General features: G+C 40.0%; 1 protein-coding gene across 1 annotated transcript in view; it reads left to right on the top strand.

Annotated features, from left to right (window-relative positions):
• Positions 1–1,830: 1,830 nt before the first annotated feature.
• The window catches only part of LOC136877792 (protein gooseberry-like), a 187,586-nt gene continuing 168,624 nt past the window's right edge, over positions 1,831–20,792 (top strand). The window contains exon 1 of the mRNA XM_067151998.2: positions 1,831–1,944. Coding sequence (XP_067008099.1) covers positions 1,887–1,944 — 58 coding nt within the window. The 5' untranslated portion in view covers positions 1,831–1,886. The remainder of the gene's footprint in view (positions 1,945–20,792) is intronic.

Raw genomic sequence — 20,792 nt, 5'->3', positions numbered from 1 at the left:
TATCAACCCATCCAGTCACTTTTTTATGTAGTCCAAGGGCCCTCATTTTTGTCAGTAGTCTCCTACAACACTCCCTATCAAAAGTTTTGGATAGCAATCTATCAATCAATCAATCAATCAATCAATCAATCAATCAATCAATCAATCAATCAATCAATCAATCACTACTGATCTGCATTTAGGGCAATCGCCCAGGTGGCAGATTCCCTATCTGTTGTTTTCCTAGCCTTTTCTTAAAAGATCGCAAAGAAATTGGAAATTTATTGAACATCTCCCTTGGTAAGTTATTCCAATCTCTAATTCCCCTACCTATAAACGAATATTTGCCCCAATTTGTCCTCTTGAATTCCAGCTTTACCTTCATACTGTGATCTTTCCTACTTCTAAAGACATCACTCAAATATATTCGTCTATTCATGTCATTCCACGCCATCTCTCCACTGACAGCTCGGGACATACCACATAATCGAGCAGCTCGTCTCCTTTCTCCCAAGTCTTCACAGCCCAAACTTTGCAACATTTTTGTAACGCTAGGCCTACTCTTTTGTCGGAAATCACCCAGGACAAATCGAGCTGCTTTTCTTTGGATTTTGTCCAGTTCCTGATGCAAGTAGGCCCTAATCCTGGTGAGGGTCCCATACACTGAAAGCATACTCTAGTATGGATAGGTAAAAACGCTAGTCTTTTTCACCTCCTGAATCGAAGATATCTGCTGTATCTTGCAGGAATTCTACAAGTTGATCCTGACTGGAATAACCAACTTCTTCTCTTATTCTTATTCTCCTTCCGATATCGTAATCTGGTAATAGATTAGGTAAAAGAGTAGCGTCATACTGACGATATAGGCTTACTTGCCAATAGTGAAGAGAATTGCACATAAACTAATTAATGAAATTATAAGTTCTGACTTAGTCAATGAATAAAATGTCTGCACATTACAGGGGCCTGTACAACTGTTATTAATGTAGGCCTACTTTAGGTGTATAATATGTCGTTTTGAAAGATTTCGGATTTCAGTTTCGTTAGATTAAAATATGTAAACAACCTTTAGAAAAATACGAAAAAACGAAGTTAAGAATCATAAATGGAAATAAATGTTATTTTGTGGTCTGGCAAATCTTAATGTCAAAATTATATAAATACAGGCCTTATTTTATTGGCGGTTTTCTCAAATCTTTAGTGAATCATTGATGTATCACAGTGTAACAATGTGGACTTGAGCTATTATATTATAATTAATAAAGTATGTCATGGTCATCCTAGTCCACAGATAGCCAAAATATAAGTCAATATTATTTTGACAAAATTACATTCAAATGCATAAGAGAAGGCTCTTTCTTCTGATGTCTTATAAATGACGTAATAATTTATAACAGGGTTATAGTACCGTACTATGCAAATTCCCGAATTAGCCGAATAAGGTTTACAGAGTAAAGAGACTTTCGTTAAACTTCCTGTCTTATCGTCCACCATTATCGTCGCAACACCTATTAAGGTGGAATATGTAATTTAACCAGTAAATTACGCCCACCTTATTGCTATTGGTCCAGCAATTAGTACACACATCCAATGCTGAAGCGCGGCTGCTCATTGGTTGATGCTCAACCAACAGTAGGCGTGGCTGAAGGGCCAAGTCCCGCCTCCTGCGAACGATTAGAAAGCTGAAGCAGGCCAAGCTCGTTGTAGAGGAGACTCATTCCTCCGAACAGTTGCTCGACAGCGAACTCAGCAGAAGGTAGTGTTGTGGTCGATGTCACAAGTGTACCGGGAGCGGGACTCTGCAAGGACTAAAGTGGCGTCAAGACGGACCTATTCGTGTGTGCACTCAGAAGACCTAACTTGTTGAGTGAGTGACAAAGTTGGAGACTTCACCAAGAACATCTGCGATGACAGTAACCAACTTCGGTACTATGCGTCCATGTTTCGCTGGATATCCTTTCCAAGGTGAGCCTACTCTCGAATATCACCTCCTGACAGCTACCTCCCTTTTTCACCCTTAGCAATATGTTCAAAACAAGTAATTAATTAGGCTGTTTTCTTGGACCACTCGGTATGTTGTAGGGATAAGAAACGTATCGGTACAAAGGTGTACGGAAATACTCCATGTTCGGAATTTCTCCAGCAGACCCTAATTAATGTAGGCTATATCACCTTGAATTTGGAGTTTAATGTACAGTACTGGACATATAATTATATTCCGTCTCCCACATTGTTTCAAACTGAGGGATTCTGTGTCCTCTGGGCTTCTATTTTTTTTTTAATTTACGGACAAAAATACGGGGGCTGGGTGTATGTGTCGTCTTCATCATCATTTCATCCTCATCACGACGCACAGGTCGCCTACGGGAGTCAAATCTAAAGACCTGCACCTGACAAGCCGAACTTGTCCTCGGACACTCCCGACACTAAAATTCATAGGCCCTACGCCATTTCATTTTACGGACAAAACAGAAAATAAAATAAAGAGAAATAAAAAAATCACATTTTAAAGTCTGTTCACTGTCTAATAGAGCATAAATTCAGTGGAATACGAGGCTCCATATATTATTGTAGTGTAATGTTCTAATTTTCTTGCAGTTAATTAATTGTTGCCACCAAACCCGTGGAGTGTGTAAATATATGGTCTCTATAAAAATGAGGGATGGAACTTCATTTGATAAATCTACATGATAATGTGATAATAGTAAAATAATATACTGATGCCTACTATAGAAATGAACTCAGATATTTCGAGCTTTTATGATAACAATGGTTGGTATACAACCTCTAACACTTCCCTCTATAGCTAAAAAAAATGGCTCGATAATCTAACCTCTTCAGTCTTTATAATAGTCTTTATACTAGTAACCAAGAGAGGCTTGAAAGTAAAACTGTATCATAATTATTGGCAAAATCTTTCATATTCATAAGTTCTCCCTGAAATGGCAACACTCATCCGTGTCATCCAAGCGTTCATTTATCCGAGACAGTACTTGTTCACATTATTTCGTATAGACTAGTCAGAGTTCTGAACCATTAAAATTGTGTTATTATTTATTGTTCTTGGCCAATTTATTATATCATCATTCTTTAGGTGTAGGGCCTGTGACTTCTGGAAAAAGAATGATTTCATTACCTGCATGATAAGTGGCATAATGCAGACTTTCTGAACATCATGACACTGAAGTACAGGACCTATCTTCTGATCTCTTCCACGCTCAGCACTTAAATATTTTGGTGCAGATAAGGTCATAATAATTATTATGCTGCGAATACGATAAGCATTTCTTTTTTACAAGATCCCACACTAAAACTCTCATCCGTAGGGTGTTGCGAGCTTGCATATTTTTTACCTTCTTCAAACACATCTAAGATAAATTTGTTTCACGTTATATTTTGTAAAAATATCGTTCAGTGAAAGACTTAGGTTAGAATTTCTACGACTTCTGACATGGCATTACTACAAAGAAAACGGTCTTATTTTAGAGTACGATCAGTTGGCATGCCCCCACGTAATTTCGGCAAAACGAAGGAGTTAGGCTACTTAGCAAATTTATAGCTATCGCTCTCTGAGAAATTAAGAAGCTGCCTTGCTATAGTTCGCTCATTGCCAGATGAAGACTAGCAAATTATTCATTGCAGTTTTCATGATAATGTTATCATGTCAAAAGTATGTACAGAATGAGTTATTAAACCTACGTTATATTTTCTTACATTTTTTAAAAAGTTACTAACAAAATTTAACTCTCTGAAAAAATATCTATGAAAATCGAAGAGGCTTTCTTACGCTCTCTTGAATAGCCTATTAGTAACTTACTGGAGTCCTGTGTTTTGTGTTTGTAATGCAGGTCTATAATTATGCAATTAATATTAATATTTAGTTAGGTTATCAAATAGGCCTACTTATAACAAATCCCTTATTCTCCCCGTGGTTAAAACATAGGCCTAGGCCTACATAGAGATACTCCATGCAGTTAATCCTCATTTACCTAAAAATATTTCGTTCACCCACCTCTCATAAAGGCAGGCCCTACATAGGCCTACGTTGCGCGCCAGGTGTTACCATACTCTTATGTGAATACTAATATGTTCGGTTCAAGACATGATGTATTCGTCACTTCAAAAAAATATATTGCACTTGTAAAGGAAAGTCAAAATTCTCGAGTGCGGACTACTAGTGAAAATTTAGGGACCAGGGCTCCTCAAACGTTTACAGTCCATGTTTTTACACTTATAGTGCGGCAGCCTTGCACTCTAAATTGTCCAGATGATTGTGATGATTTTAAAAACAGAATGTAGCCATTTAACATACTTTTGAAGCTTGTCTTCTATTAAGCTTAAAAGTACAACATTTTAAAATTGTCGTGTGGCTATTGAGTTGTGTGAAAAATGGCATGGGAAGCAAAATTTTGTTTCGCGTCATTATGCTCCTTTATACAACTTGTTCCATTCTTAAAAAGAAATAAATTTGGAGCTTCGTGTAAGCACGAAGTTTGTCTTGTAGCCGACGAAGACTTAGGGTGTTCGAGACGGAAGTTTGGGAACGCGTGAGTTGTTCTGTAGTACCGACTACAGTATACAGCAGGCTCCGTGGTCTAGTGATATCGAGCCAACCTCTTTCCCAAAGGATGTGGGTTCAATTTCCGGCCAGGTCAGGAATATTAATTTGAATCTGAGGGATGGTTCCACTCAGCCTACGCTAGAAGAATTGAGGAGCTGCTGTATGTGACAGGCTCAGCAGTGCCTGCTGGGGGTTTGGTTTATTTACCGACCATACAACGAGAGTTTCACTTGGGATGGGCACTGCGTGTGTGGAGCCAGAGGCCACTAAACTCATTGAACCGCTTCTAATTGGTTGTTGTTCCACGTCAGGAACTTAGTGCATCTTTGGTTATCTATCCTGCACTGATAACCTATGCTAGTTTGAGACTGTATCTATCAATTGTCTGTGCAGTCCCAAGACGAACAGACTACAGCATGAAAGAGATGATTGAAATGGAAGGGGCAGATAAATCACTATTGGTTTGATGATATAATAATAATAATAATAATAATAATAATAATAATAATAATAATAATAATAATAATAATAATGGCGTATGGCGTCCGGAGAGGCCTGGTGTGGGTCTTTTTCTAGTAGACGGCCTATTAGACGACCTGCATGTCTGTGAATATACGGGCCCTACCTAGGATTATTTCAAATGCTGAGTATGTCACATACACCCAGCCCCGAGTCAGTGGAATTAAACAGTTAAGGTTAAAATCCCCGACCCGGCCGGAAATCGAACCCGGGACCCTCTGGACCAAAGGGCAGCACGCTAACCATTTAGACATGGAGCCGCACGGTTTGATGATATGTAACGCCAAAAGAAATCAAACGTTAGTCTAACTGAGAAAGGCATCTTGGAAAGCAAGAACATAGGCCTTCATCTTAGGTCTATATAGTTTTCAGTATTTGGGCTTATTATCAACTAGACTCTAGTAGGAATGATGAAGAAAAATAATAAAACAAATTATTATTATTATTATTATTATTATTATTATTATTATTATTATTATTATTATTATTATTATTATTGTGCCATTTTTGTGCCATTTTTCTTAACGTCGCACCGACACAGATATGTCTTATGGCGACGATGGGATAGGAACGGTCTAGGAAGTGGAAGGAAGCGGCCGTGGCCTTAATTAATGTACAGTCCCGTCATTTGCCTGGTGTGAAAATGGGAAACCACGGAAAACCATCTTCAGGGCTGCCGACAGTGGGGCTCGAACCCACTATCTCCCGATTACTGGATACTGGCCGCACTTAAGCGACTGCAGCTATCGAGCTCGGTATTATTATTATTATTATTATTATTATTATTATTATTATTATTATTATTATTACCAGGCTTAGTTGCTCAGACGGTAGAGCGCTGAGCTCAAGTTGGCAGGTTCGATCCCGGCTCAGTTTGGCGCTCAAATACGTCAGCCTCAAATCGGTAGATTTACAGGCACGTTAAAGAATTCCTGCAGGACAGAATTCCGGCACCTCGGATTTCCCAAAAAAAACTGTAAAGTAGTTGGGTTGAGTATACAACCAGGGAGAGGACCAGTACATCTCCCAGGCTGCCGCACCTGCTATGATGAACAGGGGCCTTGTTGGGGGATAGGAAGATTGGAAGGGATAGACGAGGAAGCGGCCGTGGCCTTAAGTTAGGTACCATCCTGGCATTTGCCTGGAGGAGAAGTGGAAAACCAATTTGAGGATGGCTGAGGCGGGAATCGAACCCACCTCTACTCAGCTGACCTCCCGAGGTGAGTGGACCCCGTTCCAGCCCTCGTACCACTTCTCAAATTTCGTGGCAGAGCCTGAAATCGAATCCGGGACTCCGGGAGTGGCAGCTAATCACACTAACCACTACACAATAGACGCGGACATTTGATTTTTTAGTTGTTTATACAGTTCAATACTACATCCTTTTCATTTTTCTGTTGTGTTAAATAAATAACAATTATTCTTTTTTGTGCGTTACAGCTATAGTTTTTATTTATATTCCGTTGTTTAAACCAGGTTTTTAAAAATTACCTCGATAATCCGGCGTAACTTATTTGATAATCCAGCTTTTGGCAGGTCTCCGAGCATACCGGATTATCGCGGTCCTACTGTACTAGCGACTTTGTTCACTTGAATTACAATTTGAAAGAAATACTCTAATGAACGTATGCGAAAATGGAGTTCCCTGAAAGGTTGGTTTCGTTACCTGCAGAAGAATTCCAGCTGCCATCAAGTAAATGAGTCTCACAATGTGCCCTATCGAATGCTTTATGATTGTGTTCGTTGACACGCCGTTCAGAATTACTCCTTACCATCGCTACCTAACACTCTGCTGACCTAGTGTGAGGTTCGAGTTTGTTTCGTGCCGGTAATTATTAGTTCAATGTTTATATGACCAAGAAGCAGAACAGAGAGGTATGGGAGATTGCGTGTCGGCCAAGGAAGATCCTATTTACATAATTACAGGTCGCTGTCATTAATATAGCGACCTTTAGAATTAAACACCCACAATTATTAACCAACAGGTGGCGGTAGCTTCGTGAGCTGAGTTCAGCAGAGAGGCGTGTGGCCCACACCGGGCTCCCTTGTAAACTCGCCCCTGTTCTCCTTCCGTACCAGATACCAGAGCACCACAGAACCCAACACTGTCACGTCACCATTTTCTAGAGTAAATAAAAAATATAGCGCTTTCGTTATCAATTTGATTTTTCTAATTAAATATACAACACATGAAAAATGAAAACCTACAGCTTGTTTTTCAGTCAGTGACCGGGTCAGGAATGGAATTAATGAAGCCCCATCTTGCAGCGAGGATAGGAATTGTGCCGGCTGCCGAAGCCTGTTGCACTCCTCTGGAGCAATGATTAACGACTGATGGATGAAATTAAACGATACTGGAGAATGTTGCTGGAATGAAAGGTGACAGGTTGAGTGGTGTCTTTAAAAGTAGGAAAGATCACAATATGAAGATAAAGTTGGAATTCAAGGGGACAAATTGGGGCAAATATTCGTTTATAGGAAGGGGAGTTAGGGATTGAAATAACTTACCAAGGGAGGTGTTCGATAAATTTCCAATTTTTTTGCAATCATTCAATAAAAGGCTGGGAAAACAACAGATACGGAACCTGCCACCTGCGCGACCGTCCTAAATGGAGATCAGTAGTGATTGATTGATTGATTGATTGATTGATTGATTGATTGATTGATTGATTGATTGATTGATTGAACCGGAGTACCCGGAAAAAAGCCTGTCTCGCCTCCGCTTTGTCCGGCACAAATCTCACATGGAATGACCGAGATTTGAACCACGGAATCCAGCGGCGAGAAGCCGACGCGCTGCCACCTGAGCCACAGCGGCTCTAAATATACAACACAGAGCAAGCTAAATTATTTTTGGAATGAATGGAGCCAAGTAGCGGGTCGAAATTACTTCAAGGGACGGGAACGTGTTAGGCTGGACACACATGTCCGCAATGATGAAGAAAGATTACGAACTGTTACAGGGATGGAATTAGAGGAAACTCGAGAAAACCTGTCCCTCTGCTTTGCCTAGCACCACCGCGATTTGAGCCCGGGATGAACAGTCAATAATTAGAACAGCCGAGGGGTCTAAATAACCGCCTGTGTGGGGGAGTGGTAGAATACATCAACGGTATCCCTTCCTTGTCGTAAGAGGTGACTAAAAGGGGAACCTGGAGCTGCCCACTTGGGAGCGTCGGTTGACGACTACGGGACCCTAGAAGAGTCTGGAATATCTTCTTCTTGTGCCAGGTTCTTCATTTTCACCTGTCCTATCCGACCTCTCTTGGTTAACTCTTTGTTCTTTTCCGACCCCGGCTGTATTAGGCTAGGTTTACGAGGCCTAGGAAGTCTTTCGTTTTCAAACCCATCGTAGCCCTTGTCTTTCTTTTGCCGACACCTTCATTCTTCGAAGGATTGGACTTCATCCTTGTTTCTATTCTGATTAGTTTTAATAGAGGAAGGTTGCACCTCTTCTTAAAACATAATCACCACCGGGCCTAAATAACCTCCCAAAATACCAACCACCCAGCTTGTGTTTTAAGAAAGAGAACGGCAAGATCACGACAAATAATAAAGAAAACTGCCAACTGTTGGCAAAAAGAAAACAGAACAGATGTTATTAACTACAGTGGCATCTCACTGCTACCAGAGACGTAACTTACACGATCCTGTCCATGGCACTGTTGTCGAGGTTAGAACAGCTAGTCGAGCACAAAATACTAGGGTGGCTTCCGGAAAGGGCAATCGTGCACAGAACAAATCTGGAACCTCATGACAATACTGATGGAAAGAGCTAGCAAATGCAAAATATAGCCTATATAATAGGCCTAACTATTGCAGCGTTTGTGGACTTCCGGAAAGCATATGGCTCAAATGAAGTGGCACCCTTAAAGAAATGGTCACAAATAAGGAGACATTACAATTATACAACACAGGAAACTCTATCAAACACGAACTCAAAAGTTACGTTCATGGGTGAGATATCGGAATTCTTTGAAGTCAAGGCACGCGTAAGACAAGGATATGACCTATCCTCATTGGTGTTCAACTGCGACCTGGACAAGGTTAACAAAGAATGGGAAAAAGTACTTGCAGAAGAAGGCATGTGAGGACCAAGGAGGAATAAGTTACAAGAAAGAAAACTTCTCATTTTACTGCTTAACATTCGCTGACGATCTAATGCTGCTAGGCATATCAGAGGTTATCGAATCGGCTATGATACTCTACAAATTAACACCCTAGAAGAGACAGCAGCGAAAACCGGCCTGTAGATAGGCCTATTGTTTGAAAAGACGAAATTCCTTACCAACATTAAAGAATCCCCGAAACACATTATGACAGTAAAGAAAGATATAATAAATAAAGTTGTTAAATTCAAGTACCTTGGTGAGGTCATACAACCCAACAGACTCGATAAAAATGCAAACCGTGAGAGAGCAAGGAAAATGGATCTTGCATTCCATCTTGCGAAGAATGCATACAACAAGAAAGTGGTCTCAGTAGAGAGGGAGAGGATGGAACCCAGTACCAGCACATACCCTACTCCTGTCGAGAATCACCAAGCGGTCTGCTCAAGCCTTAACATCCTCATTAGATGTAAATAATGGTAGAGTATCAAGAGAAAATACAGTGTATTGACCATACTGAGGGATCATGACTAAATTATTACAGGCAATCAAAGCCATTTATGTTGACAATCGGAACCCCACCATGAGAACTGATGAGTTCTTGGTTCAATGGAATTAGTACCTACGAGAGATAGAACCTTAGGTCTACTGTCCAGAGTTTACACAGATCGTTTACTGAAAGTTATAAAAGGGCATGGGGGGATTCAGTTAGATGGGTCAATGCTGACATCTTGGCCTTAATGGTAGACTGTGCTGAAAGCCTGGGAATTTTCACCGGAATAATTATATTACGTCAGCTAGGGCATCAATCCTTAAAACATCAGCTAAGACTGGACGACTCCAGGGACCCACACATAACTGGAATACGCTGAAGAAAGATTCTAACACATTTTTACGTGCCAAAATACCAATGTTTAGATCTGAAACCGTCATTATTCCAACTGTCGAAACTCTTAAGTGGTAATGATTGCCTACGTGAGGGCTGGACAAAATCAGAAAGAAATTTAGGAGCCAGGCATTAAAGAGAAAATTCGCTTTTTGTAGAATTAACCAGTTCGTCATCACTGCTGTTTTCCTATTCGCTCCTCATAACATGTGCACCAGTGCTCTGCTGATTTTGCCGGTCCCACATCTTCTAAATTTTGACCATTTGTAATGAAGAGCTCTACTTATCTTCGAGTACAATGAAAATGAAAATCTACAGTCTGTTTCCAGTCATTTGACCGGGTCAGGAATGGAATGAATGAAGTGGCAAGGATAGGAATTGTGCCGGCCGCCGCAGTCGGTCGCACTCCTCTGGAGCAATGATTAATGCCTGACAGATGAAATGTAATGATAGTGGAGAGTGTTGCCGGAATGAAAGATGACAGGGAAAACCGGAGTATCCGGAAAAAACCTGTCCCGCCTCCGCTTTTTTCAGCACAAATCTCACATGGAGTGACCGGGATTTTAACCTCGGAACCCAGGGGTTAGAGACCGACGCGCTCCCGCCTGAACCACAGAGGCTCCTTCGAGTAGAATCATAGTACTAAATCTCTTTGATATGAAACTGTTGACGGTTGCAGAACTGCAACAATTTTGGTGAGTTTTCCGAGAAAACGAAATCTTTCATTTATTCATACATTTGAGGCGCTTACACGTTTCCTTTTGGTCACCTGGGATTTGTCCAGCTCTGGCTACATCCCTCATCGACCTGCTTCATAGTTGTACACAGCCCATAGAGTAGTGATGGGATAGTCGAATACAAAATAATCGCTTATTCCATTATTTCATTTTGTTCGATTATTCGATTATATTTCCCATTCGATTATATTTCGATTATTCATTCGAATAAATGAGACAATCGAATAGTGAATGTTTTCTCCATACGATTATTTTTCGATTACTCATTCGAAACTCCATTCGAATGCATAAGGCAATCGAATAGTGAATATTTTTCCATTCAATTATTATTCGATTATCTTTCTATTGTCCTTTTCGAATGAATAAGGTAATCGAATAGTGAATATTTTTCCATTCGATTATTATTCGATTATCTTTCGATTATTCATTCGAATAAATGAGGCAATGGAATAGTAAATATTTTTTCCATTCGATTATTATTCGATTATCTTTAGAATATCCATTCGAATGAATAAGGTTATCGAATAGTGAATATTTTTCTATTCGATTATTATTCGACTATCTTTCGATTATCCATTCAAATGAATAAGGCAATCGAATATTGAATATTTTTGCCTCAAATTTCCCAGTCTACTCACTAAGTGCGCTCCGATGCAAAACCTCAATCTTGAGTCAATTTTAAAGTTCTTGTCTAAGAAATGATTTGTTTGTAGACTCAACTTTCTCGCCTTTTAACATCAACTAGGTTAAAATACGTGCGTAATACAAACTACCTCTCTCCCTTACTTCATCCATAGGGATGTAAATAGTTTTAAAAACTTTCTGCTACAACTTTAGGTAAAATATTACTTTAAGAATCACAATATTTTTTGCATCTAGTACCTGAAAAAAATCGTAACTTTACCCCATTAAAAAGGGGTCTCCAAAAGAAAATATTTTTCCGTCAATAATTTAGAGGAAAGAAAAACTCACAAATGAAGAAATTATTAGAAGAATAGGCGAAAAAAGTACATTTACTATCAACAATAAGAAAGAGATCAACTAATTGGTAGTCTCTACAGGGACGATAGTTTTACAGGTAATATCATCGAAGGAATAATTCAAGGCAAGAGAAGTCCTAAACTGCAATACTCCAGATAGAGCAGAGAAGATGTCGGAACAAACTCATATGAGGAAATGAAGAGATTAATAGATCACAGACAGGAGTGAAGGAGAATTGCTGCCAGTTAATCTTGGGACTGAGAATTTAAAAGAAGTTTAGAGGAGGATAGTGCCATAACACTCACATTTAAAGGGGAAAATATACGTTTTCCAAGCGTTGTAGCTTTTAGACAATTAAAGAAGAGTGGGCCTACTGAGTTCGTATGGCTGCTGAGAATGTGAACATGAGCTGATAGCAGTATGTATGTTTAGTCATCAGCCCGAAGGCTGGTTGGATCCTCAACTTTTGTCACAGAAACGTACAGATATTATATATCTTTGGATTCAGAAAAACTTACTTCCATTCAAAGAAATGAGCAAGCGAAATGTCGAGTTTTGAAGACTTCACGTGCAGATGCGTAACAAATGGTTCAGTCATCACTTGTGATTGATCGTCCAGCCACTTCTGGTGTATTATCGATCGACAAACGTATATCCACCACGTGTGTTAATCCTGTGTTTATGTTCAGCGAGGTTTGTCTGTCCAAGAGGGTACTTCATCCGGAGCTTGACTTGAATTAAAACACCCTAACAATCGTTAAATAGGCATGACGTCACAGTAACGGAACGGCTTAATGGTCTTAATCGCCGTGGAATCATGGATATTTATCGTCGTTTTTCCGCGATCGTCGCCGCATTCCTCTCTGTAGCCAAGCTGATATAATCGAACATGGGCAAGCTTTCCTCTGCCGTTATTCAAACGTGCTGTACGCTAGCATTTTTATCATAATGGCACATATCCGTTACCAGAAATAGCTGGCTAAACATGCAATCCTGCGTGCCTGAGCTCCCACATTCAGTGAATCTTGAGTACGTTTAAAGAGTTTATTAATGTGCTTACGTCTCTAGACTTCTTCCTCTTCAAATAATAATCTAATCACTATTCAATAACACAGACTGCGATAGAATCCGATTTATATTAAATTACGCTCTACTAGAAATAGATTATGATGACTGATGAATGAAAAATAAAATAAGAAAATTGCACTCATAGATAAACTCACTGCGATGTATAGTATATTATAGTCTATTAAATATATCAACATTACAATTCAATATGTATAGACCTACTATTGTTTATAAGATTGTACATTAATGAATGATGGTAAAAGATTTCTTCCACATTGTCAAGAATAATAATTTCTACGACGGTGATGTCATTATGGTAAATAGTGCATTAATAACTTCTTTCTGACAACAAAACATAGGAATGAAATTATAAATAATGTATTGTATCCATTCACTTACTGAACTCTCATTGGATTATTATTATTATTATTATTATTATTATTATTATTATTATTATTCAAGTATTTAGGTTGTGTGTTCTCCCAGGATGGTAATATAACTTAGTAAGTGAGACTGAATCAAGGTGTACTAAAGCTAATGCAGTGAGCTCGCAGTTGCGATCAACAGTATTCTGTAAGAAGGAAGTCAGCTCCCAGACGAAACTATCTTTACATCGGTCTGTTTTCAGACCAACATTGCTTTACGGGAGTGAAAGCTGGGTGGACTCAGGATATCTTATTCATAAGTTAGAAGTAACAGACATGAAAGTAGCAAGAATGATTGCTGGTACAAACAGGTGGGAACAATGGGAGGAGGGTACTCGGAATGAGGAGATAAAGGCTAGTTTAGGAATGAACTCGATGGATGAAGCTGTACGCATAAACCGGCTTCGGTGGTGGGGTCATGTGAGGCGAATGGAGAAGGATAGGTTACCTAGGAGAATAATGGACTCTGTTATGGAGGATAAGAGAAGTAGAGGGAGACCAAGACGACGATGGTTAGACTCAGTTTCTAACGATTTAAACATAAGAGGTATAGAACTAAATGAGGCCACAACACTAGTTGCAAATCTAGGATTGTGGCGACGTTTAGTAAATTCTCAGAGGCTTGCAGACTGAACGCTGAAAGGCATAACAGTCTATAATTTAAATTTAATTTCGTGTGGCTATTTCTAGCCGAGTGCAGCCCTTGTAAGGCAGACCCTCCGATGAGGGTGGGCGGCATCTGCCATGTGTAGGTAACTGCGTGTTATTGTGGTGGAGGATAGTGTTATGTGTGGTGTGTGAGTTGCAGGGATGTTGGGGACAGCACAAACACTCAGCCCCCAGGCTATTGGAATTAACCAATGAAGGTTAAAATCCCCGACCCGGCCGGGAATCGAACCCGGGACCCTCTGAACCGAAGGCCAGTATGCTGACCATTCGGCCAACGAGTCGGACACAGTCTATAATGATAACGTATGTATGTTATTATTATTATTATTATTATTATTATTATTATTATTATTATTATTATTATTATTATTATTATTGGGCTTTCTCCCAATTTATTGCGGTCGGTACTTGTTAAGGATTTGGCCCACTTTTTCAACCAAATGCGCTTCCTGGTGCCAATCCTACGTAGAGGGATTTGAGTGTTTCTCTGGTGGGTAAAATAAAAATAAATGGCGTATGGCTTTTACTGCCGGGAGTATTCGACTCGCCAAATGCTGGTCTTTTGATTTGACTTCCATAGGCGAGCTGCGCGTCGTGATGAGGATGAAATGATGATGGAAGACGTCACATAGGCCTACACCTAGCCCCCGTGCCAGTGAAATTAACCAATTATGGTTAAAATTCCCGACCCTGCTGAGAATCGAACCCGGGACCCCTGTGACCAAAGGCCAGCACGCTAACCATTTAGCCACGGAGCCGAACAACCAATTAAATTATGACATGGCTCATTACAATTTTTCTCAATGTGTAAATTAAACGGAAGATTGCGTGCAAGTTGACGTAAGACCAAGATACATTGTTAATCCTTTCGACCTCTTGATTATTTTTTAAATTATTGTTTGTTTGCATTTTTAGATATCTGCTAATTCTAGAGAACTTCTTTTTCTAACGCTTTACCCACACCTTGGTGGGGTGACGTATGCGAACTGTATCGCACATGAGGCTTTGACCCTGATTTACGGCCAGACTCCCTTCCTGGCACCAATCTGATAAGGAGGGATGTTTTCATTATTGTGTGTTCGTGTGGTGGGTGGTAGTACGTATCCGTTTGTTAAGACAAACAGAAATATCCAATCCCCGAGCCAGAGGAATTAACGCGATCTAAGTTCGTCGGGAATCGAACTTGGGACCCTCTCAACCGAAGGCTGCGACGCTGACTACTGCTTAACTCTCTGCTACTTCTAGAGAACGTAATCACAGTTCAATTTAAATATGGAAGGCACATATCACCACCAGAGGTTGGAAGATGTACAATCTGTGCTGTTTCATCTTCTCTACTACCTCGATTGAAATATCGCCAGGTTTGTCCAAGTTAGGATTTGCAATATCGATGGCTTACTTCTAAAACCGTCCGACTCATTGGCTGAATGGTCAGCGTACTGGCGTTCAGTTCAGAGAGTCCCGGGTTATTTCCAATGGCCAGTAGGTGTTTGTGCTGTCTCAGCATCCCTGCAATTCACACACCACACATAACACCACAATAACACGCAGTTACCTACACATGGTTGATGCCGCCCACCCTCATATGAGTGTCTGCCTTACAAGGGCTGCACCGGGCTAGAAAAATAGCCACACGAAATTATTATATACTTCTAAAACCTCGTATGTCCCAATGTTCTTCCTACCCATTGTATTCCTTAAGACTGGCCACGCCTCCCAGCCACATATGGGCATTTAGTCCATCGGATAATTGTCGCTGTGTTCATATTCCTATGTTTACGTGTAAAGGAAAATTAATCTTACCGTACTGTATTGTATTTACAAATATGTACAAGAAAATGAACACAAGGAAAATTGTTCTAACGGGCTGTGAGGCGTGACCAGTCTTGAGGAAAATAATGGACAGGAAGAGCATTGGAAGATACGAGGTTTTAGAAGTAAGACATCGATATTCGTTCATTTGATTTTAAAAAACATATAAAATCCTATCTTATAATCAAGCAGGACATTTTTAGTCACAAGACTATTGTCATTCCAATGCTAAACGAAGCATGGTAGTGAAAGGATCGTATTCCTCAGCTGCTGCAGCAGTTGCACTGTCATGTGCTGACTTGCGACCTAGCACATTCCACTCCATAGCAGTTTTATTGGTTAACAAGACTGAGGTCTTAACACGGGTTACTCTGAGCTAGTGTACACTCCACACAACGATGTTTGCTTAACGTTCAAAGTGGTGAAAATACAATGCAGCTTGTGGTTCTGAGGGAATTGCATGGAGGACACAGTACCGCACACGCCATTGTGATCATATTGCTTTACGTCGCACCGACACAGATAGGTCTTATTGCGACGATATGATAGATAAGGCCGAAGAGTGGGAAGGATGCGAACCGTGACCTTAATTAAGGTACAGCCCTAGCAGGTGCCTGGTGTGAAAATAAGAAACCTCCAATTTTACATGACAGTTAATATCGGGATTATAGTCACAGAAACTCCAGTTTTGACTGTTGATAGGCCTATCGCGGTCATAGCCACAGAACCTCTAGTTTTGACTGGTTATATAGGGATAATAGCCACACAACGTCCAGTTTTCATTGTTGATAGGCCTATTGCGGTCATAACCACAGAACCTCCAGTTTTGACTTAATATCGGGATAATAGCCACACGACCTCCAGTTTCACATGACTGTTAATATCGGGATAATAGCCACACGACCTCCAGTTTCACATGACTGTTAATATCAGGATAATAGCCACACGACCTCCAATTTCACATGACTGTTAATATCGGGATAATAGCCACACGACCTCCAGTTTCACATGACTCTTAATATCGGGATAATAGCCACACAAACTCCAGTTTCACATGACTGTTAATATCGGGATAATAGGCACACGACCTCCAGTTTCACATGACTGTTAATATCGGGATAATAGCCGCACAAACTCCAGTCTCACATGACTGTTAATATCGGGATAATAGCCACACAAACTCCAGTTTTACATGACTGTTAATATCTGGATAATAGCCACAGAACCTCCAGTTTTGAGTGTTAATATCTGGATAATAGGCAAAGAACCTCCAGTTTAGACTTAATATTGGGATAATAGCCAAAGAAACTCCAGTTTTCATTGCTGATATCGCGGTCATAGCCACAGAACCTCCAGTTTTGACTGTTAATATCGGGATAATAGCCACACAAACTCCAGTTTTGACTTAATATCGGGGGATTTACAGGCATGAAAAATAACTCCTATTAGGTAAAATTCCGGCACCTCGGCACCTCCGAAAACCGTAAGAACAGTTAATGGGGCGTAAAACCAATAGCATGAGTATTTACTACGACGTTTTATTTTTGGAGCTTCAGGTATCCCGTTCCACCTCACATGAAGCACGTAGAATCAAAACGACATCATTTTGCCGAATACTTCAAGTAGGCCTATAGTATATCTACTCTTATAACGGCCCGTTTACCGGAACTGATTTATACATCAGGAGCAAGAACTTCATTATTGCAGCAGACTCTTCCGTGCAACCTATTTACTGTACCGTGCTAAATTCTATGCCATCTTCAGGACTATAACCTGACTAAACTCTTCAGTACGGACCATTTATCAGTGCTGCTCTGTGTGTGAGGAACAATCATTTTGCCAGCTGAAGAATTCTTTGAAGAATTATCTCAAAATCCGCGGTCTTCTTTAACCATTACAATGCTTGAACAGCGGTGCAAGGACTTCTTACGAGGACTTTCCTACAAGAAGGTAAAAGTTCACCTAGAAGTGAGATTTCGTTTAGCTGTGTCTCCCGAATGAAAGTTTTTACTAGTGTCTGATAGGGAAAACAAGGATCCCTCGCACGGACGGTGATAAAATGTCTTCGATAACACGTGGATTGTCAAACTAGGCGGGCCTCATTCTGCTTTGAGTTCACAGGAAATGAATAACACCAGAGAGATACACAAAAACTAGGTTCGTTACTTCTTCTAGCTTTTGCTGAAAATTCGGGTAAGGAGATGTGTTACGCGGACCACTGTCACGATGCACTTTCACATTTTGGCGATAGAGAGGTTATATGGAAACAGTGTCACCATATCGTGCCCTTGTTAAGTCTGGCAGAACTTCCTTTCTATCCTCTTTTACTCGCTTCTGAACCTCACGTAGTTCGATTGATCAATAAGAAAAAGGATTTCAGCTTAACGCCTTTCATGGCCTTTCTCTTTCTTCCGAAACCTTTATTCTTCGAGGACATCCTTCTTTCACTACCACTCGAGTTAGGAGTGATTTATAATTTAAAGTTCTGATATTTTCAATATTTTATTTATTTATTTATTTATTTATTTATTTATTTATTTATTTATTTATTTATTTATTTATTTATTTATTTATTTATTTATTTATTTATTTGTAGAAATCCTTGTTGAAGAGATGTGATGTTCGGTTGCAAGAAGTCCTCCACTTTCGTACAGTATGTTTCCAATTCCGATTTCTTAAAAATATAAATTGCTTCAGTTAACACGAAATGTATAGACATAACTCGGTTAACCAGGAGTGCAGTGAACAATGAGCAATAGACATAGAAACTTTGACGTAAAGTTCAGGGCTCAAACATCGTTCAGAGAAAGAAAACACCTCGTGTTACTCGTCCATCGCACGTGAGCAGCTCTCCCTTAATAGGTTGGATAATAAGAGCTCATCATGTCGGTAGATGCAGAGTGGGTCTCGACTTATAAGTGGCCACGGCTGGTCCGTGGTCCAACAACTCTGCACTCTGACCGACCAACCGAGCAGAGGAGAGGTGGCCACAGCTCTACCGTGGCTCTGCGCCTCTGCATTCGGGAGATGGGACAGGGCTGGACCTCATGGATAGCCCCAAACGTCGGCTGTCCTGAGAATGGTTTTCCGTGGTTTTCCATTCTCCTGCACTAAGGCGAATGCCGGGACAGTTCCTAGCATAGGCCACGGCCGCCAATACCCTCATCTTCTCCGAGCATCTCCTTCACTGCAACAAATCTCCCGGCCTGAAAGACGGCGTCACCGTTTAACACATTTTAAAACATTTTAGTAGTAGTGGTAGAGCTCATCACAGTGATGTATCCACAAAGACGCACACAGCATGCTGTCAGTTGTATACCCTAATTTTATTTACAAACTGTGATACATTTGTCACACACACATCAATAAAGCACCATCTTGAACAACTGCTTATCACGAAGAATAAGAAAACTGTAACCACTGCATGTGAACTACCAACTCTACAAAACCAATTCACATACTTCTAACACGACTTCTACACCTTCTCAACAAAGCAACTCCTGTTAAACGATAACTCAACTCCACAATCGAGACCACCTCCTTATATATATATTGCCTGGCCAGGCTCTTAGAAGAATACATTTTCTCGTAAATTCTAGAGTGCCTAAAGCCAAGTTATAATGTAAAGAACATTCTACAACCATCTAGTGTCAAAGATACACCATTCTGGATATTACGGTGTGTTGCACAATATTATAGTGGATTATACATCGTATATACAGGTAATAATAAATTATATACTATTCATTTCGGGTTCTTACATTAACTAAACTCATATTACTATATATACAGCACATGTTTCATGACATAACCTTACAAATACTATGATCGTAAATAATACTACTAATAATATGTGGATGTAAACACTTCATAGCCATAGGCCTACCTCACAAGTCATAATAATAATAATAATAATAATAATAATAATAATAATAATAATAATAATAATAATAATTTGAGCTCGATATTGGCATTATTTACCCATGTGTTGCACGGCTCCATGGCTAAATGGTTAGCGTGCTGGCCTTTCGTCACAAGGGTCCCGGGTTCGATTCCCGGCCGGGCCAGGGCTTTTTAATTGTAAGCGATTAATATCCCTGGCCTGGGGACTGGGTGTTTCTGTCGTCCTTAATGTTCCTTTCCTCACATTCAACACTCTACACTGCCGCCGTTCCAATTACTCGCAGGTTCATATCACATGGTGCATTGCTCTCTTTTAATTTTTAATTTCGAAATCCAGTCATTAAGTTCATTTTTTAGTAGGATTGGTACAGTAGAATAGTAAGTTAATTGCTGCGTCTTTGCTAGGCAATGAAAACCTCGTATTTTCACTCACGAGAAAACCACGTTTATCCACCTCTCTTTTGAAGGCTTACCACCATACCTGAGAAGGTAACAGAAGGCTCCAATGGTTGAATAATCTTCTTAGGGTTTAACGTCTCCATCCGACGATCGAATCACCATCGACGGCGTCATACACCTTCACACCATATGAACACTGCGGTGAGGTTTGGAATTAAATCCAAGCTTCTGGCATGCAGTCTAGTGATTATTAATTGAAACAATCATTTAAAAAAGGGCACATGTTCAGAAATGTAGGCTATTTAACTTTTCAGGAGGAGCAAAGAACTGTTTTAAAAGCCAGTCTTGCTAGTGACATCGTTAAATGTATGTCTTTTGACCGTCAGAGTTGATGTTTGTTGCTAGGTTAGGCCTACCTCAAAAAATATGGATTATAAACGAAGGACTTTATGGAAATAAGTAGATAAAAAATGGATGGCTGAATTAAAATTAATTTTCCAGCAAGAACGCATTGCTTACCCAGATAATTTGGACACACTGTGTCGTTGTTCTACAACAATAATCATTTGAATGTTAACAGTCAATAAAAATCATTGTCAGTCACATGAACAGTTGGCCACGCAAGTATTTCGTTGAAAAATTATTTGGGGAGTACAAAGACTTTTTCAACGAAATATTCGTAATCTCGGCTGGATGGAAACGAATTTTCTAGTTGGTAGGCACTCCTCTTCCTCGAGATTGATC

Source organism: Anabrus simplex, chromosome 7, assembly GCF_040414725.1.
Source record: "Anabrus simplex isolate iqAnaSimp1 chromosome 7, ASM4041472v1, whole genome shotgun sequence".
NCBI classification, from domain to species: Eukaryota; Metazoa; Arthropoda; class Insecta; order Orthoptera; family Tettigoniidae; genus Anabrus; species Anabrus simplex.
The sequence above is the reverse complement of the archived record's forward strand: the minus strand, read 5'-3'. Positions and strand labels throughout refer to the sequence as shown.